The 17,301-nt window shown below is 38.8% G+C and overlaps 2 protein-coding genes across 3 annotated transcripts; both read left to right on the forward strand.

The window, feature by feature from the left end:
• The first annotated feature begins 449 nt into the window (after nt 1-449).
• On the forward strand, nt 450-5,189 carry rpain (RPA interacting protein). 2 transcript variants are annotated; one of them, XM_042505339.1, is made up of 7 exons: nt 450-644; nt 1,496-1,684; nt 2,220-2,292; nt 2,522-2,633; nt 3,947-4,010; nt 4,854-4,991; nt 5,088-5,189. In XM_042505339.1, the coding sequence occupies exons 1-7, from the start codon at nt 573-575 to the stop codon at nt 5,115-5,117; spliced, it is 678 nt and encodes a 225-aa protein (XP_042361273.1). In that variant the 5' UTR covers nt 450-572; the 3' UTR covers nt 5,118-5,189. The 2 variants fall into 2 exon arrangements, with proteins under 2 accessions (XP_042361273.1, XP_042361272.1); XM_042505338.1 differs by having other exon boundaries at nt 451-644; nt 4,851-4,991.
• A 1,354-nt stretch (nt 5,190-6,543) lies between these two features.
• Nucleotides 6,544-17,196, forward strand: LOC121956889 (26S proteasome non-ATPase regulatory subunit 11A). Its single transcript, XM_042505318.1, has 13 exons — nt 6,544-6,656; nt 8,224-8,325; nt 9,883-10,079; nt 11,236-11,293; nt 11,624-11,818; nt 11,975-12,119; nt 12,726-12,786; nt 13,514-13,576; nt 14,075-14,200; nt 14,302-14,337; nt 14,827-14,878; nt 15,048-15,191; nt 16,037-17,196. The coding sequence occupies exons 1-12, from the start codon at nt 6,566-6,568 to the stop codon at nt 15,188-15,190; spliced, it is 1,269 nt and encodes a 422-aa protein (XP_042361252.1). The 5' UTR covers nt 6,544-6,565; the 3' UTR covers nt 15,191; nt 16,037-17,196.
• The last annotated feature ends 105 nt before the right edge of the window (nt 17,197-17,301 follow it).

A 17,301-nucleotide genomic window follows, 5' to 3' on the forward strand; every position in this document is an offset into this window, starting at 1 on the left:
TTATTTATATAATTTCTCAAGATTTATTATTTAGAGAAATGTTTTCATATTTTTAAGATAATATGTCATTATTTTTGAAATATTTCTTTTTAGATACGTTAGTTATTACGTGATACTAAGTCATTTCGGGAAAGTTTCTCCTTAATTTAACTTACTATGTCATTTAGATACTATATTATTACTGTGAGAGATATATAAGTTGTTTTCTGAAAAAGCGTGTAACTGTTTTGAGATACTAAGTCATTTTTTGTGATACTGAATAATTATTTTTTAGATACATAAACTAAAAACTAAACATAAAAAGTCTCATTATTTTGAGATATGTTCTCATTCTAATGAAAAGGGACGGTTTTTTAATCGCATCGGAAGAAATTAGTTTTTCATCTCAGCTGCTGTTAAACCATTTTCGGCAGCTCGGAACTACATGACCCATCATGCAATCTGAGGCGGGGCTCATTGACTTCCGGGTGTCAGGGTTAAAAGCTGAGATGTTTTGGTTTTGAGGTCTGGTTCGGTTTTCGGACGGTTTTTTGGAGCCAGTTTCACAGTAAGTCTCTGCGGCGGCTTCACGGATGGACGCGCTGCACCGACACCGGTCCCTCTACAAAGGAACCACGCCGCCATGGAAGGAGACTTACCGGAAGGTCTGAAAAACGGAGTCAGTTAGCCGACAGCAGCTAACATGCCGTTAATTTCTGCTAGAGTTTAACTCTTAGGGACTGTTTGTTATTAACCCCTCAGGGACTGTTTGGCGCATTTTACGCACTCTCCATGTTGTGATAACTGTGTGTGTGTTCATGCAGAAATCTTTGTGAAATTTCACCCCAGAAATAAGGATGAGAACTAAACTGTGATGGTACAGATGGAGCAAACTTTTTTATCACTTTTTTTATCACAGTGAATTTGCAGCTCAGCTCCTACAATAAGTCTAAAATACACTGTGGAAACTAAACAGTTACATTCAGACTGTTCAGGTCAGAAAATGCTTCTTTGAAAATGTTGGTTAAAAAAATAAATTCAATGAAAGTAGAAAATGATACTAATATGTAATATTTTTATAGACTGATTTTGAATATTTTTGTGTTTTTGTGTGCAGAGCAGTGTGAGTGTCTGACTCTGCACACAAAATAATAATGTGCAAAATTCAATGTTGCTGCTAATCAGTGACATATCCCAGCCTGTCATCAGCAAAAAAATCTACTTTGTTTGCAGTTTATTGAAAATAATTCATATGTTTGCGTTTGGGTTTTTTTCAACAAGGAAAATAGTGCCATCATGACAAAAACCTGTTATCTAAAGGGTTAACATTCTGAAAAAAAATGAATATTTGATATTCATGATGAGGGCTGATGCTGGTTAAAAATATCCCAGTGAAAGTAGAAAATAATATTAAAGTATAATATTTTTTTAAAGCCTGTTTTGAGTGATATGAGTGTGTGTGATATAAGAGCTAAGGGTTCATTTTTAAAATGTTTTATTTTGGTGTTTTTCACAGCGCTGTGTGGACAGACTGAAGAGCAGCCGGTCCAGGCTGCTGGACAGATATCGGCAGATGGGGGACGGTCAGCAGCGGGTCTCCGGGGCCTCCAGCATCGTCCAGGAGGTGATGGAGGAGGAGTGGAGCTCGCTGCAGGCGGAGGACCAGAGGCTGCCCTCTCTGTGGGGGCCACACGGCATGACGCAGGTCGGTCTGTCCGCCTGTCAGCGGCTGTTTGTCTCTGTCTGTCTCTGTTTGTTTGAAAAAATATTATCATTATTTTATTTTCTTTTTTTTTTTTTTTAAATCATTTTTTAAAATTTTTAATGTATATATATCATGATCCTCCCAGTAGCTAAAATATTTTTCCGTGAGCCTCCTGAGCACCTGGGGGAAAAACGCATCAGAGGAAACAGAATCAGAAAAAATTTATTGCTAAGTCGATTTTCACTTGCAAGGAATTTGCTTTGCTTTTTGGCGTAAACAATAAACTTACATTAAACACATTTTTAAAAAATAATGCAAAGTACTGCAGCACTCAATAACTTTAATGTGAAATAGATAAATACATAATAATAAAATACAATAATACGCTAAAAATATGGTGGGAAAAAAGTACAATAACATGACAAATATGTACATTGTAGCTGTTTCAGAATAAGAAAACTACGGTTTTGTGCTGAGATGTGCAGAAAAAGTTGACTGTAGAACAAATATGCAATGTGCAATATTTTCTGAGCAGATGTTCAGTGCCACGAAGGAGTACGATGAACTGGCCGTACTGGAAGAAATCCAGCAGGAGCTCATGTCTCAAGGTAATGCATTTACATGATCGAAACCACACTTTATTTAATCCAACCCCCCGACTTTAAATATTAAAATAAATGTTGATTAAAATACATATAAATATCAGCAAAACCTCAAATCAAAAAGGCTGCACACCGCGGAAACTTGCTGCAGGGCTCTGATATTTCTGCAGATGTAAAAACGTGGAACCTGTTGATTTTGAGCTCAAAGTCGTGTTTTCTTTTCTTTGTGCCGCAGAAATGGCCATCATCGAAGAACACGAGAGGAACCTGCAGTTCGAGCAGCAGTACATCTCGTCGGTGGTGGAAGCGATGGACGACACGCGCATTATTTGCCCGATATGTCACACGTGAGTCATAAAAATAACTGCTTTAACATGAGATGTTGGCATGTATATGTTGGCATCCCATGTATATATCTGCTGATATTTAACCCTTAGGGCCACTTTCATATCACACACACTCACTGTGTATCACTGCGCACAACATGCACTTTTCAAATCAAGCTATTTAGAAATATTATACATTAAAATTATTTTATGTTTTCAGTTAAGTTTTTTTTCTTTAAACCAACATCAGTCCTAATCATCAAATATTCATTAATTTTCAGAATTTTAACCCTTTAAATAAAGGTTTTTGTCATGATGCCACTATGTTTGTAGATGGAAAAAACAACAACACTAAAATGAATTATTTGCAATAAACTACATGCTAAGTAGATTTTTGTCAATGATTAGCAGCAACATTGATTTTCATTTTTTTTTTTTTTTGACAATGTCAAATACTCACACTCGTATGGCTCTGCATGCAAAATGTGCTTTTGAAAATCAGAAGATTGATGATTTTTTTACTTTCATTAAGTTTACTTTTTTAACCAACATCAGTCCTAATCATAATTATCAAATATTCATTCATTTTCAGATTTTTAATTCCATTAAATCCGGGTTTCTTGTCGTGATGCCACAGTGATTTTTTAAATGGAAAAATAAATAAATCTCCTCCATGCTCAGTGTGTGAGTGTAGCTGCTGACAGTCTGGGATATGTCAGTGATCAGCAGCTACATTGACTGTGACAGGTCACCAAGTGGAAATAGCATGTATTTCCTCCATATGCCAAATATGGTCAAAATGACCTCATCAGGTGGAAAATAGTCAAAATGACAAATTCAGAGTCAAAAGCCCAGAATGACACCCAGAAATAATACAAGTCCTGTTTTTCTGCTCTGATGGCTGTGGGATCAAAAATGTCAGTTTGAATGGGTTTCAATGGAGCGTTTTTGGACCTGAACAGTCTGAATGTAACTATTTAGTTTCCACAGTGTATTTTAGACTTATTGTAGGAGCTGAGCTGCAAATTCACTGATTACACTCAAATACACAATCTGGACTACATTTAGGACACATGCATCAACACACACACAATTATCAAAAAAATGAAGAATGAAAAGTGTCTAAAATGTGCCAAACATGCCCTAAAGGGTTAACCACTAATGTGAAATGTTAGTTTTAAAGCCGGTGCAGTCAGTGCGTCTCTAATCGTGTTCTCTGTTTCAGCTGCACTGAGTTATTGCAGACGTTGGGACTCAGAGGAATCAGTCGCTGCTGGTTTATTTCAGGACACATTTTTACGGTTCATCATCAACGTGCGTCTTTTGTCTCGCAGGAACAATTTGAACATCAACAGCCATTTCATCTCCTGCAGCTGTGGACTCTACATCAACACCAAGGTCAGTTTGTTTAACTCTTTCCTGTTCAGAATGAGGGACAGATGAAGACACCTCGTTTTATGTTACAGCAGATTTAAAGTTGTTTTTTTTTAATCAGGGTTTCCGTGGCATTAAAATCCTGGAAAAACTATGAAACTGGCCTGGAAACAATATAAATACCAGAACACGTCTAATGGTTTTTGGAAAATGTTCCTTGTATTACTAATAAAAATCTAATGTGCTGCACGACCATTGAAACATCAGTGGTGGTGAATGCAGCTGCAGGAGTGTTTAACAGGCAGTGCTGGAATGTAACGAAGTACATTTACTCAAGTACCTCAAGACTTTGAGGTACTTGTACTTTACTTGATTTATTTTCATGCTACTTTATACATCTATTTCATTACACTTCAGAGGGAAATATTGTGCTTTTTACAGCTTTTGTTCCTTTACAAATTAAGACTTTTGCATAAGAAAACAAGAATTTATAAGATATGGTGTTTTTTTTAATTTAAATTAAAGAACCAAACAGTTTACACAAGTACAGCTACAACAATGAGTTGATTAATCAGAAAAATAAATTAAATAATTCTTTAGTTTTGGGGAAATAATTTTCATTTTTGTTTATAATTTTGAGTTTTGGGGATGTTTATTCTGCTTTTTTTTTTTTAAAAAAAAAAAAAGAAAGTGTTTCTTTTATAATTTTTTGTAATAATTTGAGGGGGTTTTTTTTGTTTGGTTTTTTTTTTTAGATTTTTCTGATTTTCAATATATCTGTGTCCGTATGGACTAAGCCTGAGTAAGTAAGTAACAGCGTCACTTAAATGCGATGTTGTCCCCCCTTGTCCACCTTGTCTCCAGAAGCAGAACATCACGCCAGACGTCCTGCAGCATCTGCTGGAGTCCAGAGTGACGGAGCACATGGAGGACTGTCTCCACAACCCTGTCTTCTCTGTCGCTCCCAACACAGACTGCTGTCCCACCCTGATGATAAGCTGCAAGGTTCGACACGCTCGCTGCCGCGGCGTTTATTAAAAATCTGGTGTCATCTGGTGATTCTTTGCCGTCATAAGTTTATCGTTGTTTTCTGTCTTTCAGGTTTGTGACTACCTGTCCATCGTCCTGTGAGACACAGCTGCCATGAATCATGAGATTTGATATTAAGTTTGTTTTGATGAATAAAGTCTATTTTATTTTAGATTTAATGTGTTGATGTTCTTTTATTTCACACTTTTCTCTCTGACAACCATTTCATACCACTGTTCATGTTGATGTCTGGATGTATTTGTGTCTACGTCATTTTACTGCCCCAAAAAAATGTGGTGGGAGTTGCTGAGTATATATATATATATATATATATATATATATATATACATGAAAAACTCAGCAGCAGTGTCCTAAGGAATCAGACATCATCAGTCTGATATTTTAATTTATTTAGTAAATCTTTCAATGTGGAAATCATTTTGTGCTTAAGCTTGAAAAGTGCCATATAAATAAAATGATCATTATTATAGTACTATAATTATTACATTCGTACATCATCAGTTGGGTGCAATTACCACTGAGAAGCAATGGCAAAATAACAAAAAAATCCTTTTATGGCCCATAATTGTACTTTTAGTAATTAAAGAAAAACTGCCAAAAAAAATGATAATTTCACTACCTGAATCCCTGCAAATATAGATTTAGTTGTACTACAAGTAAGGTGCTGCAAAATGCAAAGGTGTCGGTTTGGTTTCAGTTTGTAGTCTGCTAGGACATTTTTAAACATCAAACACAATTTTCCTGCATTCAGTTGCATTTTTATGCACCATTTTGTGCCATTTTTAGCATCAATTTATGGTTTAAATGTCCTAAATTTGTCAAAATAAAAGTCCTCCGCTACAACAGTGTTTATCTCAGCAGGTGTGAGGTCAGTCTGTGGAGTCTTTTAAAAAGCGGCTAAAAACCTTGTTCAGGCATTTGAGAAGCATACAGTGTTTAATCCAGTTTTAATTTGACTGTGTTTGTATCATTATTGTTTTAGTCTAGTTTAGACCGACGGTGATTCTAGGAAGATTTATTGTCTTCTCTGCCAATTATTTTTCAATTGGTTGTTTTATGTTGATTTTTCAGTAAGATAAGTCGAGAATAATATTTGATTGTTTTGTTTTGTTTTTATTGATTGTTGATTTATAATTTGATAAATCGATTTTTATTATCTTTGGTTACTATTGTCAATGTAGTTTTTTATTATTATTATTTTATTTGTTCACCTTTTTATTTTATTACATTTTATATTTTATCACTGTTGGTTTCTGTTGTAATGTTATGTTGTCTTGGATCCCTGTGAGACTCTACTATCACTGTTTTTTTTATGATTTTTTAATTATTTTTTTACTGTGTTTGTGAAGCACTTTTTCTACATAAATAAACTTTTCTCTGTCAGCGGGCGTTGGAGGTGCCCGCAGTTGTAAACCTGCAGTACTCGGTGTCACCGGCGGGGGGCGGCGTTGTTTCGGAGCGCAGCGTGAGGAGCGAGATGACCGGAAAACAGCGAGGCAGAGCGGGCTGGAGCGGCAGGCAGAGGAAAGATGGCAGCCGCGGCAGTGGCTGAGTTTCAGAGAGCTCAGTCTCTTCTCGGGACAGACCGGAACGCCTCTATCGATATCTTACACTCTATAGGTAAATATCGCCCACGCGGAGGAGGTAACCTCCCGCTCAGACTCTGAAGATCTACTTTTCTCCAGCTGACGAGCTCAGTTAGCCTGTTAGCAGCTAAGCTAACGTTAGCTAGCCCAGTGTGTGTTTCTCCCGCAGCAGCGCAGTGAGTCAGCAGCAGCAGCAGCTAGCCGGCTAGCAGCGCCGGCTAGCTGCCCTGAGAGGCTAACGTTAGCTCCCGGCTCACTGATCTGACAGTTAGCACGCAGCCGGCGCTGTTAGCACCGTCCGGTCAGATGAGGCCGACGTTAATGTGAGCCGGAGTGTGTTTACAGCACCCGCTCCGCCGCTTTACGCGCTTTCACAGCGCGTTATGTTTGATATTGAAGTGCTTGCTTAGCTGTCATCACCGGTTATTGCAGAGATACTCAACCCGCTTTGCCTGGGGGCCACTTTTCCAAAATGACAGGAGGCCAGGGGCCAGTCGCAGCAACACCAAGACATGTTTTTTGGGACATTTCTTGGATTTTAGGACGTTGTTAGGATTTTGGGATAGTTGTAGGATTTTAGATCATTACTGTGGTTTTACGACGTTTCTCAGATTTTAGGATGTTTCTCGCATTGTAGGACATTTGGAGGATTTTAGAACTTGTCTCAGAGTTTCGGGCATTTCATGGATTTAAGGATATTTCTATGATTTTAAGTCGTTTCTCTGATTTTAGGACATTTCTCATATTTGGGACATTTTTCAGATTTGTGATGTTTCTTGGATTTTATGAGAGTTGTAGAGTTTTAGATCAGAACTTTTGTTTTAGGACGTTTCTCAGATTTTAGGATGTTTCTTGCATTTTAGGACATTTTTTTTTGTAATTTTAGGAAATTTCCAGGGTTTAAGGACATTTTTAGGATTTTAGAATTTGTCTCAGAGTTTAGGACATTTCTGGGATTTTAGCACATTTATCTGATTTTGGACATTTCTCATATTTGGGACATTTTTCAGATTTATGATGTTTCTTGGATTTTAGGACATCTTTGGAATTTTAAGACTTCAGATTTTAGGACACTTCAAGGATTTAAGGACATTTCTAGGATTTTAGCATGTTTTTAGGATTTCTGTACATTTCTTGAATTTTAGGACGTTTCTTGGATTTTAGGACATTAGTGTCTTATCTAGGACCACTGTCGGGGGGTGTGGGGATCCTCCACTGTCACTTTTTTTTATCAGAAAGCTCTGTGTTGATGCTGTTTTATGCTCTCTGACACCTTATGGGGACTAAAAGTACAAAAACAATCCTCAGTGTGAGTCACTTTATTTTTCATTGTGAATTAGAAAATGGTTGGGGGACCACCAGGCACCCTATCAGAGGCCAGATTTGGCCTGTGGACCGTAAATTGAGCACCACTGCTTTATAGTTTAATTTGGCAGCTTCGTTAGCAGCTTGGCGTCCTGCCATTCAACTCAAGCTCAACTGACAGAGTCTCCAGAGACACATGGACAGAGAGTAACATCAGCATTTTAACTGTTAGTATATCAGGGTGATTTATGTCAATACGGATCAGATGACATCATCGTTATGTGTGTGTGTTGTAGTGAAGCGGGACATCCAGGAGAGTGATGAGGAGGCGGTGCGTGTTAAAGAGCAGAGCATCCTGGAGCTGGGCGGGCTGCTGGCCAAGACAGGACAGGCTGCAGGTAACGAAACATCATGTTTATACGCACAAAGCTTCATATCAAACTCTCTCACGACAGATCTACAACACAAGACAGAGCACACGAGTTCCTCACTCAGAGTCCACATTCGTGAGGCATTTGTTTTATTTTATTTTATTTATAATTGTATTGTTCTCCCACTGAAACATCATGTGGTTTTATCTAGCTGACAATAAAGACTTTCAAATTTTTTTTTTGGTTTTATTTTATTATAAGGGAGAATTACATCAAATTTGAGAACTTGTGACTTCTGTTTGTTGTAGCTTGAGCTGGTTATCAAATTATCATCGCAGATCAGCAAGGCACTTAAAGGGTTCCTACAGTCATGAAATTAGTAAAAATCAGTGATGCACCATAATAATTATTTCAAACAATACCAATAAATTGATAATTTCCAGCTTCTCGTGGCCGATAAGATATCGATAACCGATAGTTTCTTTATTTTGTTTTTCATTATCTGAGGGTATGAAAGGCTGAGATGTGGTGCGTACAGATGAATTTAATTTGTGAGACAACGATGGAGAATGAGAGCGAGCAGATAATTCTGACAAATTGGCAGAGAATGAGAGGAAGTGGACATTTGGAGACACCAGTGAAGAATGACAGCGGAGTGGACACCAGTGGAGACAACAGCCGTGAATGAGAGCGAGTGAATCTTTGGAGACACCGGCAGAGACAACGGCGGAGAATGAGAGCGAGCGGACAAAAAGTGATGTCAAGGCCGTATTAAAGAACATCTCGCCTGTCTCAGTCAATAAAAACATATCAGAAATCTTCAGGCAGAGTCTCTGCAGAAAAATACACCACAACACATCGAGAGCGGATGGTGGTTTTTTATTGAATATTTAGAAATGGAAACTGGAAACTGAAATGGAAACACACATCGCTTAAATGAAAACCTCTTATGAAAAACGTCACATTTTAGTTTTAATGTGAAAAGCAAGTTCCCTAAAAAAGAAGAAAATAAACAACTGGCATTTATTTTAAATATTGCCATCTGCAAAGTAGAAACTAACTTGTATCTCTTGTATTTTAATATTATTTTAAATAATTCCATATGAAGAGAAGAAAATAATAACCTGCGTCTCTGAGATTCTGGATGTCGGTTTCACTTAATTTTTGATTAATTGCCTAACTAAACGAGTATGTAAGTTAAAAATATAATAATATAAATATGTGTGCAATGCTTCAACGAACAACAGAGTTATGCATAAGTTGAAATATCAATAAGAATATCTACCAATACGTGTCACTTGTTAAATATGGTCTAAATCAAAGAGTGGGAAAAAACCAAAAAAAGGATTTTTTGGGGGGTTGAATTATTGCACCAAATATTGCAGTTAAGGCAGGGATTTAAAGAATTACTACACAAAAAAACCCTATTGTACATTTAAAGTATAATAAATCAAGTATTGAATTTATTTGTAGAAGTGTGTGTCGAGTCTGCGTGCAGGTCTCATGACTGTCCTGTTAACGCTCTCGTGTTCGCGTCTCCGTCTTTGCTTCGTTAACGACGGCCTTTCTGATTCCTCTCCTCAGAGCTGGGGGGTCTGCTGAAATACGTACGCCCCTTCCTCAACTCCATCTCCAAGGCAAAGGCGGCCAGGCTGGTCCGCTCCCTGCTGGACATGTTCCTGGACATGGAGGCGGCCACGGGTCAGGAGGTGGAGCTCTGCCTGGAGTGCATCGAGTGGGCGAAGGCTGAGAAGAGGACCTTCCTCAGACAGGCGCTCGAGGTGAGACTTTGTTCAGCATCCTTCGTTCAGGTTTGTTTGGGCAAGTTGAGAAGACATCGTCGCTCCTCGTCCAGCAACCCAAACACACACTGAATATTAATCTTCATCACGATTTTGGCTTCACACAATTAATGAACAGACGCCACTGCGCAGCACATCGCGGTATCCATCCAGGTCCCAGAGACAGACTGAAATAACAAAGATCAACACTGTCATTTCTAATTTTATTCAAGGAGATGGACTGAATTTGGGTGAAGAAGAACCTCATTTTAAGTCTGATTTTTTCAAATTTTATAGTTTTATTAGAATTTAAAATAGTGCACATTATGCAGCACAGCATACTTACATCATTTACTGTTTTTTTTAAATTTGGTTTTCAGACTGAAGCAAAAATACACAGAAACACATCAAGCTACAAATGTTGACTGGATTGTAACAAAGAAAAAAACAACTTGTGGGAGAGTGATAATAATAATAATTAAAAAATCTGAAATCATTTACTGTTTTTAACATTAAAGTGAGAAAGAGATTAAATGAAATCAAAGAAATTAGAAGTACATGTTGTAAAATTATTCATACAGGCAGAATTGATACTATTAGTTTTTTGTTTTTCTTTTTTAAGCAAAGAAACAAACAAACAGTCCACCTCTCTGTAAAGTTTGTATTTTAAGACTGATTTCGATGAGAGATTTGTACATCAGGATGTAGCCCAAAGTGAAAGCAGTGCTCTGTTGATTTACGTGTGACCGTGCAAAAAAAAAACATTTGTCCCTAAAATCAATGAATAATCATGAGACATTGTCAATCAGTGACATTGGAGCAAAACCAAAAGTTTAAAAACACTATTTATTTTTTAATGAACCAGTTAATTATTATAAATTTTTCCAATAAGTAAGGAAATTCCTTGTAATGTAAGAACCCCCACCTGCGTGTGTGTAACAAAAGTCAACATGCTACAGTTTTTTTTGTGTTGCGCTCAGAATCTTTGGCGGTAAATCTGAGTATTGAGGGCTAAAAAGGTGATATATGTTCAGCCTACTTTGCCTGTGTAAAACCATTGTTGATGCACATATTTATGAGTAACATTTGTTATTTATGGACAGACGCATAAACAAACTGGGGCCCTGAAATGATGTTTTTTCTCCTCCCTCCTCAGGCTCGTCTCATCTCACTGTACTTCGACACAAAGTGCTACCAGGAGGCACTACAGCTCGGTAAGATCAGAAATGTCAGTTTGAATGGGTTTCAGTGGAGCATTTTTTGACCTGAACAGTCTGAATGTAACTATTTAGTTTCCACAGTGTATTTTAGACTTATTGTAGGAGCTGAGCTGCAAATTCACTGTGATTTAAAAAAAAGTGATACAAAAGTTTGCTCCATCTGTACCATCACAGTTTAGTTCTCATCCTTATTTCTTGGGTGAAATTTCACAAAGATTTCTAATTCTAACTGTTTGATTTTTCTACTGTGGGACGTTTTTTCACCTCTTTGGTCCAAACACGACAGAAAGTTTGCGTTGACTCTAAACCTCCTTCTCTCTTCAGGCTCCCAGTTGCTGCAGGAGCTGAAGAAGATGGACGACAAAGCGCTGCTGGTGGAGGTTCAGCTGCTGGAGAGTAAGACGTACCACGCACTCAGCAACCTGCCGAAAGCCCGCGCCGCACTCACCTCCGCCAGGACGACCGCCAACGCCATCTACTGCCCACCCAAACTACAAGCAGCTTTAGACATGCAGTCAGGTACAAACAGTCACTGGTGTGAGGGATGAGCCGCTGCTACATGTTTATACTCCACACAGAAACCAAGTTTATGAAAACACGGCAGGTGACGAGAACCGGAGTTGTTTTTTTCTGTTGCAGTTAACCTGATGTTGATGTGTGTTTGGTTGTTTCCAGGGATCATTCACGCAGCGGAGGAGAAAGACTGGAAGACGGCGTACTCCTACTTTTACGAGGCCTTTGAGGGCTACGACTCCATCGACAGCCCCCGAGCCATCACAGCCCTCAAATACATGCTGCTCTGCAAAATCATGCTCAATCTGTAAGTGGAAAACTGCTTTGGACGTATTTAAACGTTTGATGGAAGATGTCAAGTCGAGAAGTCTTTATTGTCCCTCAGGGGGCAGCAGGAGTACATCAGTGCGTACAATAACACAATACATTTAAAATCACGTTGAATCATTTTAAAAAATGATGACAGCGGGATCAGATGAAATCTTCAGAAAGACTGGAAGATGTACGACTCTGTTGAAAGTTGCCAAAATGCAGTGACGTAAATTTTTGAGTGGTAGAGAACCCAGAATGTGTCTAAAGTGGGGCACACACGACAAGATAATCGGGCTGATTTTGGGCCCGATTTCCCCCTCACAGCTAAAGTCGGCAGAGGCCAGGTTATCTGATGTAGCTCGTCACATGTAGCTCGTCATCCGCCACATTTGTTCACTTTAAAGTCGCGTTTGAGCGTGCGAGATTTCGAGTTTTAAGAGCGGAGAGTCTGCCTGTTGGTGGAGTCTGGTGGTGTGTCGGTCATCTCACTGCACACTAACAAACAAAACTGTTAAATGTGTCGTTGTTTTCTCGATCAGTTAAGATTTTATTGGCTTCATGTTTTTGTCGTGCTGTGAATGATGCGTGTTGTTTGTTTCAGGCCGGAGGACGTTCAGGCGCTCATCAGCGGCAAGCTCGCTCTGCGGTACGCGGGCAGACAGGTATCACTCTTCATCCCTCAGAAGTCTAATTTACACTTAAAAAGATGACAGTCCAATCATAGCTCAGCCACTAATACTGATTCTTAAATCTTTGAATTCAAATTATTTATTTTTTTTCTATTTTAGCAAGATTTTAGCTTATTCAAGCTCCTATTTACCAGCTTATTATTTTAATTTCATGGTCTTGCACTAAATTACTGGGTGTTGGATGTGTGAAACACAATTTTGTTTTTTATGTTGTGCACAATTAATCCGAATGTTACGAAAAGTGCAATATCCAAATCCCAGGAGCTGCAGAGTGCTGATATGAATCAAAATAAACAGACTTGTGTTGCCTCAGCCAACAAATCATATTCCAGATGTACAGTAAGAAAAGATGTGTTTGTTACAGACGCTAGCAAAAATCACAGCCTCTTTTTTTTCTGTGTTCTCTCTTTCAAAATGAAATGTAAAAATGACCATTTCCACTGTAATAGCGAAGAATATTGCAATCGCAATATGTTTTATTTCTGCATGCTGTGCTGCGAAAATGGATTAAAAAGTACGTTTAGCTGTTATGAAGTCAGATTTTTTACATCCTAATCCAGTCTTATCTGTGTCCCTGTCTAAAGCGAAGTCATTAAACGTTAGATGAAATTTGGATAGCTGCTCCTGGATTTTCTGCTTTCATTTGCGTCTGTATGTTGTCTTTTTTTATAACCTTTTTATTTATATTCTTTTTCTACAGACAGACTCACTGAAATGTGTCGCACAAGCCAGCAAGAACCGGTCGCTGGCAGACTTTGAAAAGGTTTGTTTCCTGAGTCTGATGCTCTGTGTGGACTCTGTCGAGACTGTTAACTATTGAAATGTTCTTTAACAACATTATAAATAAAACTGTTTTCTTTTTTTCACATTTCCAGTTATTTTGTTGTTGATTACAGAAAGTTGTCACAGTACACTCTTGGTACGATTGAAACTTACACTCTTCTTTTTGTTTTTTTTTCTTTTAAACAGGGAAATATATTTCAAAAAGTAAATAAAATAATCTTTCTAGTCCATAAATACATTCATCCACATATTAAAGAAAATTTTATCAGTAAGTTAAAAAAAATAAACAATAATAATAAAAAATCAGTAAGTAATCAGTAAGTTAAGAAAATCAAATCAAATAATAATAATAATGAAATAAATAAAATAAAAAATATTATAAATAGAATTCATTTTAAAAAAGGATTGGCTGTGTGTCTTATTGCATATTTGATCTTTGACCGTATTTTAATGATTCAGTTGTCCCTCACACCAACAGGCACTAACAGAGTACAAAGCAGAGCTGAGGGATGACCCCATCATCAGCACCCACCTGACCAAACTCTATGACAACCTGCTGGAGCAGAACCTCATCAGGGTCATCGAACCTTTCTCCCGGGTTCAGGTAACGTAAACGGATTTTGTGTGATTTAGAAAGTGTACTGACTACTTTTATTATACCAGCATAAGTGTCTCTAATCATCATGTTTGTCCTTTTCTCAACAGATAGCACACATTTCCTCCCTCATCAAACTATCTAAGGTGAGATTTTGCTCGTCCTTTAGACTTTTATGAAACATGAGTTTCCTGTTTTAGTAATCTTTAAGGTTTTTACAGTGAACTGGATTCTTACAGTCAAGAAAAACCACAAAAAGTCATGGGATTTGCCAGCAGCAATTTGCAAGCCTGGAAAAGTTTTGGGAAACTAAATATACCCTGAAAGTTTTTGGAGAAGTCAGATATGTAAAACTTTAATGATAATTAGTGTTTTTACAGTGTCTGGCTGTGATAAATTGTGCCATTTATGCCTGAAGATTTGGAAGGCATGATTTCTTTTTAAAAAAAAATCTTAAAAAGAAGAAAAATTTGTTTTAAGAAAATAGTGCAGAGTATCAGTGGTCATCTCAGAGAATATATGATCTTGAAAATTAGCCTCAGAGTCATCAAAGGTTTTGGTAAAAATGTCAAGTTTTTGGTAAAAATGTTCGTGTGAACGCTGAGTGAAAGAGTCGGGCTGTGTTTGCTCTGCAGGGAGACGTGGAGAGGAAATTATCACAGATGATCCTGGACAAGAAGTTTCACGGTACGTCTCTGCGGCTCTGCCAGCAAACGCAGAAAGACGCACGATGAAAATGAGCGTTTCAGTGTTTAGTGGTCGTTTCCTGCAGATGAGTCAAATTTGCACTCATTACATGCCTAAATAAGTTTTTTTTCTATTCTGGGTGACACTAACTGAGCTGATGACCTGACAGGTATTTTGGACCAAGGTGAAGGAGTGCTGATCGTGTTTGACGAGCCGGCGGTGGACAAGACGTACGAGGCGGCTCTGGAGACCATCCAGAACATGAGCAAAGTGGTCGACTCGCTCTACAACAAAGCCAAGAAGCTCACATAAGGTCAGCCCCAACACGGCTCATAATGTCGGAGTGTGTGAGGGATAATTCTCAAAATGACCACTGAAGAAACCGTTTAGTGTGATACTGCTGTTTTATGCAGAAATAACTTCTGCAGAGTGCTGATTACATGCTGAGGTAATAATCATTTTGACCTCTAAAACAGCGGAGCATGTCTCTCCACAGACCTTATTATGATAATTAGAACAGTTTATACTGATATAAGGCTGTATTTGCTAAATCTACCAAAATAATAATTGGCTTATAATGTCATTTTAATACGACACACTCCAGTCGCTCTGCATACAAAATGTGCTTTTCAAAATCAAAAAAATCTACACATTAATATTTTTTTCTCCTTTCATTGAGTTTGTTTTTTCACCAACATCAGTCCTAATCATAAACATCAAATATTTATTAATTTTCAGAATTTCAAAGCTTTACATGATGTAAAAGCACAAAAAAATAATTATTTTCAATGTACTACATGCAAAATAGATTTTTTTTATAGTCACAACCTGGGATGTGTCACAGGAGAGAAAAAAATCAAAATATTTTCAAAATTTCTACACTTATTTGATGTCATTTTCTTGCTTGTTTTTGCTTATTTTTAGGAAGATGTTTTTGTAGCTTTTTACAAATTTCTTGCCGTTTTTGGATCACGTGTTGTCAAATTTGTTAAGGATTTGCACAGTTTGAGGGTTAATGGAAACCCGCCGAGTGTCAGAAACACGAGTTAATTCTCCCAGAAATATAACGCTTGAACACGGGGAAAGTGGCGAGACGCGGGGAATGAGAGCCTTTGGCGTGCGCTGTGTGACGTTTGGTGTCTTTGTCTCCCTCCTCAGAGAGAGTGGAACCGTGGGTCCTCCTGTCAGGACCGACGTGGGCCAGTCACACCTCCGTTGTTCGCTCACTTCAACCGGGGAGGGACGAGGGGAGGACGAGGGGAGTACAAACACTTAACAACCCAGCAAGCAAATAAACCAGCCGACCGACCGACCCCACCAGAACAACTCGGTGACGGGGTGGCCGCGCCGCTCGCTCCTCCTGCTCCTCCCTCGCTCCTCTGCTCTCCCTCTCTCCTGTCTCCTCCTTCCACTCTGACTGGGTTGATCTGACACGGCGGTCTCCTCCCTGTGGACAAATTCGGGCACTGTGCCCCTCTGCTCTCCTCCCTCCACTGGTTTCTACTGTATGTAAAATTGGACGAGCCTCCCTTTCTCCTTTTTTTTCTCCTGTTTCTCTCTGCGCTGGCCATCAGGGAATCTTGTAAAATAACCGTAAAGAATACGTATACAGTACTTATACATACATGTATTATATAAAGAAAACGTGCTGGGTCTGTTCTCAGAGTGTACGCGGGGTTAACGTGGGTTGGTTGGTCCGTGTCTGTCGCCGGATTCTTCCCGTTCTGTTCACTTCGCCGACCAGCCCCGAATGTTTGTTTTCTCTGATTTTCTGCGGTTCGGAAGAATCGCCTCACAGGTCGCCCGGCGTATGAAAACGGCGGCCGCCCGAACCCCTCACATCCTCACTTTGACCTTCGCCCCCTCACCTGTTTCACCCCGAGTGCTCGCGCTCGCTCACAAGGCATTCTGGGATTCGTGGACCACGCAGGGAGTCTGCTCCTCTGTCCACTCGGGACCACGCCACGCGGAGAGGACGTTCATCGACACACTTCCTCCCCCTGCACTTCCTGTTTGTATATAACATTGCCAAGCGCCTCCGTTCATCCACGGCCTGATGTATTCACCCCCTTTTTTTATAACGTGTAAGAACAGATGAAAGCTCGCCGCAGAGAGCTTGGTCAGTCACACAAAGTGCTTTTGATGACACGTGACCGGAGAGGAACCTCTGAGACCAGACGGTGCCGAAGACGGCGAATTTCGCTGGAGAAAATCAAGCTGTACATTTTTGGGAACTTAATTTTGCAAGGACTCGAGGGTTTGCCGTATATGACATAGAGAAAGACAAATGCTAATAAAAAAAAAAATTAAACCTGAAAGTTGTGTGATTTTAGGAACCTGGAAATGAAAATGTGTGAAATGTTATTTTCTCTGACGTTGTTTTTTACATTGTGAGGTTGTTAAAGCTCCAGTGTATGGAACAT

This window comes from Plectropomus leopardus, chromosome 17 (genome assembly GCF_008729295.1).
Source record: "Plectropomus leopardus isolate mb chromosome 17, YSFRI_Pleo_2.0, whole genome shotgun sequence".
NCBI lineage: Eukaryota > Metazoa > Chordata > Actinopteri > Perciformes > Serranidae > Plectropomus > Plectropomus leopardus.

What these genes read in the sequence shown, in the direction of transcription:
- rpain (XM_042505338.1), top strand. Translation starts at nt 573, where the DNA reads ATGGACGCGCTGCACCGACACCGGTCCCTCTACAAAGGAACCACGCCG. An exon ending in GGAAGGAGACTTACCGGAAG is followed by an intron (nt 645 to 1,495) that starts GTCTGAAAAACG and finishes TGTTTTTCACAG; the next exon opens with CGCTGTGTGGACAGACTGAA. An exon ending in GACTCTACATCAACACCAAG is followed by an intron (nt 4,011 to 4,850) that starts GTCAGTTTGTTT and finishes CCTTGTCTCCAG; the next exon opens with AAGCAGAACATCACGCCAGA.
- LOC121956889 (XM_042505318.1), top strand. Translation starts at nt 6,566, where the DNA reads ATGGCAGCCGCGGCAGTGGCTGAGTTTCAGAGAGCTCAGTCTCTTCTC. An exon ending in CCAGGAGGCACTACAGCTCG is followed by an intron (nt 11,294 to 11,623) that starts GTAAGATCAGAA and finishes TTCTCTCTTCAG; the next exon opens with GCTCCCAGTTGCTGCAGGAG. An exon ending in CCTGGACAAGAAGTTTCACG is followed by an intron (nt 14,879 to 15,047) that starts GTACGTCTCTGC and finishes ATGACCTGACAG; the next exon opens with GTATTTTGGACCAAGGTGAA.